The sequence below is a fragment of the Lycium ferocissimum genome, chromosome 5, assembly GCF_029784015.1.
Source record: "Lycium ferocissimum isolate CSIRO_LF1 chromosome 5, AGI_CSIRO_Lferr_CH_V1, whole genome shotgun sequence".
NCBI classification, from domain to species: domain Eukaryota; kingdom Viridiplantae; phylum Streptophyta; class Magnoliopsida; order Solanales; family Solanaceae; genus Lycium; species Lycium ferocissimum.
The window spans coordinates 67788674-67800264 of NC_081346.1; the positions used below are offsets into that span (position 1 = coordinate 67788674).

An 11591-nucleotide genomic window follows, 5' to 3' on the forward strand; every position below is an offset into this window, starting at 1 on the left:
GCTATACCTATTTTATTTCCTGGTTACTAGTTGACGGGTTAGTTGTAACTTTATGATATTCTTTCGAACTACTCACAAGCCTGTAGATGCTACTATAACGCCTATATTTCTATGGTTGCCAGAGGTAACAAGAATGCATTTACTTCTCCGTAAGCAACTAAGTAGTGTTAAAGGGTATATTTCTATCCTCAGTAGCGAAACAATTAAATCGAACAAACTCTATTTATTCTTATTACGTACACGAATTCCCTCTTTGAAGTCCAACTCATGCACCACAGATAGTGTCAAACTATTGGCCAAATAATCAAACAATTAAGCACAAGAATAAATAAGCAACCCAAAGCTGGAAATTCAATAGAGATAAACAATAATCAAACATCAACTTTCATGTTTGTATCAAAACCCTAGAACTAAAGAGTTTAGTTCCACATAGACATGGAGGAAAAACAACAAATCATCCGAATAAAAATGTAAAAACGAGTATTACAGAGAAGAGAAGGTAAAACCCTAACTACGGCCTCCACGGCGGCTCCAAGCTCTCTCTAGGATTAAAGTTATGAACTAAGGGTTTCAAGTTATCCAAAGTTATGTAAACCTGTCTGGACATCCTCAGCTTTCAACTTGGCTTAGGTGAGCAGAACGTTGCCAGGTACTATTTCTTTTGCAAATTCAATTTCGATTGTTTCTTTACTTTATTCAATTCCCAACACAATCATTGCCCCACTCATTTGGTCATCATGACAGATTCCCATTATTTTTTTCTTTCAACTTTTTCTGCGACATTCCTCTTTCACTTCTAAACTCCTTGATTCATTCTTTACTTATTTTGCCCACTTTTTATTCAATTTTGCTCCAAGTCTCTTCATCTTCATACCACTTTATTTTTACATAATAAAAATATAATAGTAGCACAACTCATTATAATTAATACTCAAAAGACAATTAAAAATATTAAAATGTGAGGCAACAATGGTTACATATATGCATTTTTGGCCAAACATCACCACCCCATACTTAAACTCTTGCTCGTCCTCGAGTCAGTACTAAACAATTTCAATAAATCAAGCCTAGGAACACCACGACTTTGGTTTATACCAACAACTATGCCTTATAACAACTCAAACCATTAAACATATACTTCCTGATTATCATGCAAGATATACAAGTCAACTTAAGTAAACAACAAACTTCTAACCTCCTAACCTCAAAGACGGACTCTAACTCATCAAATTTAAGCTCGTTCACCTATTCTGTCAAAGAAATCTAGTAACATCACCTCTCTATCATGAAACAAGTGCCCTCGCAAGAATAAATAATCTACGCATCAAATCAAAGAATCGAATGTAATTTAAGGACTTAGCATCAAAGCACAACTCTCGCACTCACAAAGAAATTCACATGTATGAACAAAGAACCATAGGCTTTCCCATTATGTACATCTCTACTAATCAAGTGTGCTCAAATAGAATCAAATAAAACTTTAACAGGAATGTTGACTAGGGAACATGTAGGAAAACTACATAATAGTGGCTTACACTTCCCTAAGCACTTTGCACTTTTAGACTTCATCACCTATTATTTTCATCTCTTCACATTATTTTCAGCCCTCTCTTCATCAATTATTTCACAAGTATTTCCCTCATATCAAGAACGTTTCAATCATATTTTTTTTTCTCTCTTTTTTTTTTTTCATGTCGCATTCTTTTTAAGAGGGCATTTTCATCACTTTCCAGCTATCATTGGTCATAATTTTTTTACTTGACCATACCTTTCTTTTAGATATGTCAATTATAACACAGTCTAAGCTACAGTGCTCAAGGAAGCAGGGTGCAAAAACTAGGGATTCAAACAAAAGGATCAAGGCAAAATACGACTAACAACAAAGGCTACAGGCTCAAAGGGCTAATTAGTGGTAATAATATCTGAAAAGGCTAAAATTCACAAGGCATATCAAAGAAAGTCTATCATCATCTTCTAAATAGAACAACACTTTTTATTTCGCTTCAATAACATGCAGGGCAATTTCTAGACTAAGATGCAAAACATGGAATATAAGCAAGAAATTCTCACTACACATCGCACAAGTATCAATCAAGATGGATAAATTCTACTGTAAGACAGATAGGGTCATGATGAACTACATAATAAGAAAAAGCTATATATAGAGTCACAACCATGAGTGGAGGTGCCAGAAAATCTGCTATCTTTTTCATTAATCAAGCACTCACATGAAAGTACTACTGAAGCTCAGGCCCAAATATACTAGTATCAAAGATGTCAAAAGGGTATTTTTACTACTCCTAGAAAAAATCCTAAAAATAAAAATTACCCGGTTCAAAGGGCCCCCCTCGGGAAAGAACAAGCCATAAGAAAACCCAAGGGGTGGATAATCTATGCTGCCAATGAAGGACAAAAAAGCTATAAAAGAAAGAACAAAGTAAAATCTTTTTGAGCTTTTTCTTGGTTTTCGATATTTTTATTTTTATTTTTAAAAGTATATAAGGCTAAGAAATTAAAAAATCCTATGGCATAATCATCCTTGACCTCAAAAATCAGAAGTACCTACCCCACATTTAAAAATATGTATTGTCCTCGATGCATGTATAGTAGAGAAAAATTAAAACAAGGGTCAAAATTACTCCCTAGGACCCTCTACGGCCTAGCTAGAAGCATATTCCTCAAACATAAAGGGTCGACACGACCCCACACTTAAGCCCAAACATGCTCCTCAGCTTCAACTTCGGGTACTCAGACTTCCTCTAATCTGCAAAACAAAAACTAAATAAAACGTGAAACTATAAAAATAAAAATCTAAACTAGTACACATTGGGTTGTCTCCCAATAAGCACCTTAGTTAACGTCGCGTCACGATGCCATCATTTTCACCACTTTTCCTTCCACTTTGAAGATATGAATTTTGCCCCCAATTTTGCATCAAATTTTCTACTTCGCTCATGGGGCGGCGGTGTGAAAATATAGGAACCAAGAAATAGGTGTCGCATTTTGCACTTGTTGGCCCTTAAGTGAGGAATATCGTTTTGTCTTTTTAGTGTGGCAAATTTCAGAATGTAAGGCTCTTGTTCTCATCTATACACTTGTTCGTCGGTGCGCAAGGCTTGATTTCCATGTTGCCAACCAAACACAATGTAGAAAAATATTTAGAATGAGGACCAACATATCCCAACTCCAAAACTACATTATTTTTTACGTCCTCACTAATGTACACCTCCTCAACCTCAGCATCATCAACAATATTCTGGTCTCATGGCTGGAATTCCTCTTTCTGCTCCAAATCCTGACTAATATTCACCACAACTGGTAGTTGGGCATCAGACGACCCAACCTTTTTATTTAATTGAACTTGTAGGTCATCGATATCTGAGCCAAATTTGTCTATCCCTTTTGTTAGTTCAGTTTTTCTTTCTATCAGTTATATCGCCATGTCCGTAAGACCATCACGGAGAAACCCATAAAATTTCATTTGTTGAGCTTGTTCCATAGGTTAGCCAAGACTGACTCACTCTCTCCGCTTCTTAAAAGTTATCTCCTTGCAGGAACTCACTCTTTTCTTCTATTTGAGGTTCGTCTTGGGTATTGGCTAAGCCTGTAACTTGCAGATTATTACAAGTTTCAGACTCGGCCTGCATCTCTGTGAGTTTGACATGAATCCTCTCTATGGCCTTCCCTAGTTCTGCGGTTTGCTCTCTTACTAATGTGTTGTGCTCCACAATTTGTTTCATCATATCTCTAACTTGAGCAAGACTTTCCGCATCCTCCACTTCATTACTCCTATTAACACCACAAACAACAAGAGAATCATAATAGGAGCTCGGGGATAGAAAATAAGAGTTAGGACAACCATTTCAATGGCCATCTTGAACACCACATATACTTCAAACGTTCCACTCAAAGGATTGGGCAGGTGCGCACAACTCATTCCCAAAAATATTATGACAGTGTTTCCACAAGGGGGGGTCCTCCACAAATCAGACATGAATCACAAAAATAGGAACAACCAGTATTCGACCAATTTTTATTCCAATATGCCATGTCAAGAAAGATAACCAAAATATTAAATTAAAAAAAAAAACTTGAATAGACAAAAGAAAAGTCTAATCTAGATAAACAGCTAATTTCTAAGTCCCTGGCAACGGCGCCAAAAACTTGTTGCTCCCCAACGCACACGCAAGTATACACGGTCGTACAAGTAATATAGGAATAAAGTCCAGATATCGTACCCACAGGGACTTATGAATAACTATTTACTAAATTAAAGTAATGCTAATTAATTATCTAAACAAGAAATAAAATCCAAAGTAATATTTATAAACTAACTAAAAATAAAAGAAAGCAAATAATGTACTTCAACCAAGAAAGATCGGATTTTTATCGCAGAAGAAATAGATCTAGGGTTATGACCACTAACAATCCAATTGAGTCTTCCAATTGCTATACCTATTTTATTTCCTGGGTTACTAGTTGACGGGTTAATTGTAACTTTATGATATTCTTTCGAACTACACACAAGCCTGTAGATACTACTATAACGCCTATATTTCTATGGTCGCCAGAGGTAACAATAACGCATTTATTTCTCCGTAACTAACTAAGTAGAGCTAAAGGGTATATTTCTATCCTCAGTAGCAAAACGATTATATCGATTAAACTCTATTTATTCTTATTACGTACGTGAATTCCCTCTTTTAAGTCCAACTCACGCACCACAGATAGTGTCTAACTATTGGTCAAATAATCAAACAATTAAGCACAAGAATAAATAAGCAACCCAAAGCTGGAAATTCAATACATATAAACAATAATCAAACGTCAACTTTCATATTTGTGTCAAAACACTAGAACTAAAGAGTTTAGCTCCATATAGTCATGGAGGAAAAACAACAAATCATCCCAATAAAAACGTAAAAATGAGTATTACAGGGAAGAGGAGGTAAAATCAATAACTACGACCTCCAGGCTGCTCCAAGCTCTCTCTAGGTCCAAAGTTCTGGACTATGGGTTTCAAGTTATCCAAAGTTATGTAAAAACCTGTCTTATGGACTATTTATAGGTGTATTAAAAAGCCAAAACGAAATAACCAAATCCAAAATAAAATAGGAAAAACTAGAATCCGAAAATTAGCACTGTGCGAGAGGACATGCTCCGCTTCAACTTGGCTTAGGCGAGCAGAATGTTGTCAGGTACTATGTTCCTTTTGTAAATTCAATTTCAATTGTATCTTTTCTTTATTCAATTCCCAACAAAATCATTTCCCCACTAATTTGGTCATCATGACAGATTCCCATTATTTTTATTCTTCCAACTTTTCTGTGACGTTCCTCTTTCACTTCTAAATTCCTTGATTCATTCTTTGCTTATTTTGCCCATTTTTTATTCAATTTTGCTTCAAGTCTCTTCATCTTCATACCGCTTTATTTCTACATAATAAAAATATAATATTAGCACAACTCATTATAATTAATGCTCAAAAGACAATTAAAAGTATTACAATGTGAGGCAACAATGGGTAACATATATGCATTTTTGGCCGAACATCAATGCAACATAATTTTTTTTTTATTGTTACTTGTTTAAAGATAGTAACATTCATCAAGGTGGAGGTGATGTATTTTCGACCATAGGCTTTAAGAGTTGGAATAAAAAGAAAAGTCTGTGGACACATGTTGCTAAGCCGAATAGCATTCATAACCAGGCAAAAAGGAGATGTCAAGATCTAAGTTGACAATAACAATCCATCATATTTGCATTTGGGAGGGGGCAACTGATCAATTTAAGCATGAGTATTGGCTTCGCTTAACTGCTTCAATTAATGTAGTAAGACATCTTGTGAATCAAGGATTTGCAATTCAGGGTCATGATGAATCTAAATCGTCACTTAATTGGGGTAATTTTCTTGAAATTCTCTCATGGTATGCGAAACACTGTGATAATATTCATGATTATGTATTGGAACATACTCCTCAGAATGACTGAATGACCTCTCCAATGATTCAAAAAGATATTTTGATTGCATGTAAGATAGAGACCATCAAAGCTATCATTAAGGAATTAAATGTGACTGCATGTGAGATAGAGAACATCAAAGCTATCATTAAGGAATTAAATGGTGGCTACTTTGCCTTAGTAATTAATGAATCTTTTGATGTGTCACGTAAGTAGAAAATGGCTGTTATTTTATGATATGTTGATCGAATGGGATTTATGATGGAGCGATTGATTGATAATGTACATGTTCAAGATACCAGTGCTTTATCTCAAAAGTGTGCAATTGTCAATTTACTTTCTCAACATTCATTGAGTCTATCTTATGTGCATAGGAAATATTACGATGGGGAAAGCAATATGCAAGGTGAGATGAATGGCCTTAAAAAGTTGTTTAGGCAAGAAAGTTTCTCAACACATTCTATTCATTATTTTGCTCATCAACTTCAACTAATTCTTGTTGTGGTTTCTAAAAAATGTATTCTAGTGGGGGACCTTGTATTATTAGTTTCAAATGTTTTGTATGTGTTGGGAGCTTCTTTAAGCGTATGGGGCAATTTTGAGAATCTCAAAAAGAAAGAATTCAAGAGGCATTACACATGGGTGAACTTACAACAAGTAGAGGCTTGCATCAAGAACTTGGTCTTATAAGAGTAGGTGATACTCGTTGGGGATCTCACTACAAATTTTTTGTAATTTTATTCTTATGTTTGACACTAATATTGATGTTCTTGATGCACTTTTTGTTGATGCATATTCTCCGGATGAAAGTGTCACGACCCAACCCTTTGTGATGACACCCACACTAACGCCCCTGGTGGGTGGACCATCCCCTTAACCAATTATTCAATCAATAACCCAATTATAAATCAATAATCATGAAGTAAAACCATAAACTGTATAGTCATGCCATAATAATACAAAATATGTGGAAGTCTAACAATTACAACCCCAAAATTCGAAAGTCATCGTACAAGGACCCTAAAACATATAGCTGTGTACGAAATAATAGCTGTCTGAAATGAAATAGACATCAAGATAGGAAAGATCTTTAGGCGGCATCGCATGGATAGGAGCTCACCCTCTAATCAGGACAGGAAATAGCCTCAAGCTAGATGTGAGGTTTGGAAAAAGTCTCTGGCACACAATTTGCACTCAAATAAAAAGTGCAGCAAGGTAGTATTAGTACAAACACTACGTACCAGTAGCTATCAGCCCGACTAGTATTAGTATCATGCATACGTTCATAAAATCAACAGAATAGACAGATAGGCCCAACAACACAACCAAATAATGTCCTCAAATAGTCATCAACAAATCACAGAAATAGGAATGAGTCAAATGCAATGCAACTGATGATAGTATCTCAACTATACACATATGCCAGCGACTATTTTCGCCCATTAGTCATGACCTGCAGGGGTCCGTGGTGTCCACGTGCCACTGGCTCCGGAACTGACCTCGGATCACGAGCCCTTATTTAGGCCATATCCTCAACCCCTGTCAAATGTGCCTTTATATATTTCTATATCTGATCACAATATGCATCTCAACGTATTTCCAGTCCAACAGTCAATATGGAATAGGATCAGTTAATAAATGCAAGGCACCATGCCACAAGCGATAACAAGACTCAGAGAAATCAATCCACAATAGCATAAATATGCAACTATCTCAATCAACAAGAAGAGTATATATCGATCCATTCTTTCCAATTCACAACAAGTACATCTCATGTTCAATGCATAAAGTAATGGCGACAAGCCCACATAATAAGAAGTCATACCAACCTAGTAGTATCCCACCATAATTCATGCTCGGAAGCCTAATCCTGCTTTCTTCCGTCAATCTACTACATATACAATCAACTAATCAAAGTCTACTCAAGTAAAACGTAACCTACCTTAGATGCAGAACAAAAACAATGCAATCTACTCCGCAATAGCTTTTCTCTTCCGTAATGGTTTGGAACGCTCAAAGTCTAGCAATATAACGCTAAGTGAGTAATGGATTATCTACTCAAACAAAACAATAATTGGGGAAGAAAACTCAATTACTCCTACCCTTTTCAAATGGGTGAACTATCATTTAATAAAAAATTTGTCATAATCTCAATCCCAACAATTATAATCTTTTAATTTGTGGGTTTCTAATCAATTTACTCTTTTCGAAACAGATTTTAGGCCAAAGTTCCCACTTTTAATGTAACCCTAAGTCTCAACACACAATTCTCATCATAAATAATAAATTTCCCATCCTAGAAAGTGATCACCTACACTCCTAGATAATTAAACAACAATAAAACCAACCATCCATCAATTATTTAAGGTTTTAACCATTCTAGGGTTCTAGGATTTTCATTCACCATTGAACAACCTCCACTAGCATATGAACTTAGAGATGATGATGAAATGAACAACATAAAGGTTAGGACTTACCCTCAAAGAAGAACCAACCCAAGCCTTAGGAAATTCGCCTCCTACTTTCTTGGGAACTATTTTTGGTGTTATGTGGTGAATGACTTCAAAATTTGTAATATAAAAGTGGATTTCTGTCTCCCGTCGATTGTTGCAGCGGTCTCGCTGTAGCCGAAAATCCCACCGACACGGTGGACCTCATTAAACCCGCAGTCGGCACGCGGTGCACAGCATTCGACCAAAACCTTCGATTTTTGACCCAAAGATCCCAACATCAATCCGAGTCCCTACAAACACAACCCAAACATGCACACACATGTAAAAACACACTACGGACTCACTCGTTGCCTCGAATTTCACAACGAAGGTCTAATTTACTAAGTCAACCCCCAACGAAAATAAGTGAAGTTTTCAAACAAGTGCACAAATACAATCAAATGCCTTCATTTTATATTTCCAACTATTTAAGTTTCCATCAGACTCACGCGTAGTCTTAGAAATGTACGGGCAGGGTAAAATGGTAAAAGTGCACATAACGACCTAGCAGGTCATTACATCAGATACTAATTAAACAATCGTTCGTCCTAGAATAGACAAAGAAAGGAAATAAGGGGAAAGGTATGTGACTCAGTGAAAAGCTGGGGATACTTATTACGCATATCAGACTCGGTCTCCCAAGTAGCCTCCTCAACGGGACGATTCTTCCACTGAACCTTCACAGACGCTATCTCCTTAGACCTTAACTTATGAACTTCTCTGTCTAAAATAACAATAGGATCCTCCTCATAAGACAAGTTATCATCCAACAAGATCGAATCCCAATGAATGATGAAGGAACCATCACTATGATATCTTTTCAACATAGAGACATGAAACACTGGATGAACGTCGAACAAACCTGGAGGCAAAGTCAACTCATAGGTTGCCTCCCCCACTCGATCAAGAATCTCAAACGGACCTTTGAACCTAGGAGCAGCTAAGAGCTTATCCTGAATCACCTTAACTTTATCTAATGACTCTCTCAAAAGGTCAGTACCCCATGGCCTTACATCAAATGCATCAAACCGCCCATTAGGAAATCTACATCTCCTCCCAAACAGAGCCTCAAACGTAACCATATCAATACTCGAGTGATAACTGTTATTATAAGCAAACTCCACCAACGGTAAGAACTGGTACCAATGACCAACAAAGTCAATCACACAAGCTCGGAGCATATCCTCAAGAACCTGAATCGACCGCTCAGACTGACCATCTGTCTGAAGATGAAAAGTTGTATTGACATACAATTGAGTGCCCAACTCGGTCTGCAAGGTCCTCCAAAATTGGGATATAAACTGCGTGCCTCTATTAGATATGATAGAAATGGGGACCCCACGCAAATGAACAATCTTACGGATATAAATTTGGGCCAACTTCTGAGCATGTAGGTAATCTGAACGGGTATGAAATAAGAAAACTTAGTTAATCTATCAACAATGACCCGGATTGAATTAAACTTGCCTAAGGTCTTAGGAAGACCAACGACAAAGTCCATGGCTATCCTCTCTCACTTCCACTCAGGAATGGGCATCTTCTGAAGCGTAACCTCGGTTATTTGGTACTAACCTGCTAACAATTTAGACATTGTGAGACAAGCTCATATCACGCTTCATCCTATCCCACCAATAGTGCTGCCTCTAGTCGCTATACATCTTGGTAGCACGAGGATGAATATAGCATTTAGAACGAGGAGACTCCTCCAAAATTGTCTGAATTAAGTCATCAACACGAGGAACACAAACACGCCCCTTAATCCTCAAGACCCTCTCACTATCACTCATGGCCTCACCACTCAAAACTTTATCACGGATCTTACACAAGCTTGCATCCTCGAGTTGCTTTGCCTTAATATGCTCTAAAAATGACGACCTCGCCTCTACAAAAGCCAACACTCTTCCCGAATCAGACATATCAAGCCTCATGAAACTGTTAGCCATAGTCTGAACCTCTATGGCTAACGGATGCTCCGAAACTATCAAGCGAGCCATGCGACCCATACTAGCTGACTTCCTACTCAAGGCATCCACTACTACGTTTGCCTTGCCAGGATGATACAAAATAGTAATATCATAATCCTTAAGCAACTCCATCAATCTCCGTTGCCTAGAATTAAGATCCCTCTGAGTAAACACATGCTGAAGACTGCGATGATAGGTGAAAATCTCACAATGTACACCATAGAGATAGTGCCTCCAAATCTTCAAAGAAAATACCACCGCTGCCAACTCTAAATCGTGAGTGGGATAGTTGTTTTGATGAATATTCAGCTGTCAAGAAGCATAAGCAATAACTCTCTTTTCCTGTATCAACACAACACCCAAACTAGAACGTGAAGTATCACAATAAATCATAAAATTATTGCCCTCCACGGGCAATGCGAGGATCGAAGTTGTAGTCAATAAAGTTTGAGCTTTTGAAAGCTCTCCTCACACTTGTCGGACCACTGAAAAGGTATCTCTTTCTGAGTCAAACGGGTCAAATGTGAAGCAATATAAGCAAACCCCTTCATAAACAGACGGTAGCAACTGGCTAACCCCATAAAGCTGTGAATCTCTGTCACTGATGTAGGCTTAGCCCATAATCCACATGGCCCAAGAACTTGGCATACAACTCCTAGTCTCTCAGCAACCCAAGAACAACCCTCAAGTGTTTCTCATGATCCTCCCTACTCCGCGAGTAAACTAGAATGTCATCAATAAACACTATCACAAAAGAGTCCAAGTATGGCTTAAAAGTGCCATTCATCAAACCCATAAAATCAGCAGGGGCATTAGTAAGCCCAAAAGACGTAACAAGGAACTTGTAGTACCCATACCTAGTCTGAAAAGTTGTCTTAGGAATATCTTCGGCCCGAATCTTCAACTAATGCTAACCTGATCTCAAGTCAATCTTAGAGAACCCAGAAGCCCCCTGAAGCTGGTCAAATAGGTCATCAATACGAGGAACGGGGTACTTATTCCGAATGGTGACTTTATTAAGCTAACGGTAATCAATGCACATCCGCAGAGTCCCATCCTTCTTCTTCACAAAAAGCACAAGAGTGCCCCAAGAGGATATGCTCGATCTGATAAATCCCTTACTCAAAAGGTCCTGAAGTTTTTCTTTCAACTCCTTCAACTCTGCTGGTGCTAT

The 11591-nt window shown here is 37.4% G+C and overlaps 1 protein-coding gene across 1 annotated transcript; it reads right to left on the minus strand.

The window, feature by feature from the left end:
* Positions 1-3533: 3533 nt before the first annotated feature.
* On the minus strand, positions 3534-10044 carry LOC132057964 (uncharacterized). Its single transcript, XM_059450538.1, has 3 exons — positions 10026-10044; positions 9156-9852; positions 3534-3789 (listed from the first exon to the last, which is right to left on the minus strand). Exons 1-3 carry the CDS (start codon positions 10042-10044, stop codon positions 3534-3536), a joined length of 972 nt encoding a protein of 323 aa, XP_059306521.1.
* Positions 10045-11591: the final 1547 nt, after the last annotated feature.

What these genes read in the sequence shown, in the direction of transcription:
- LOC132057964 (XM_059450538.1), bottom strand. An exon ending in AGAGAAGTTCATAAGTTAAG is followed by an intron (nt 3,790 to 9,155) that starts GTCTAAGGAGAT and finishes TGGTGTTAATAG; the next exon opens with GAGTAATGAAGTGGAGGATG.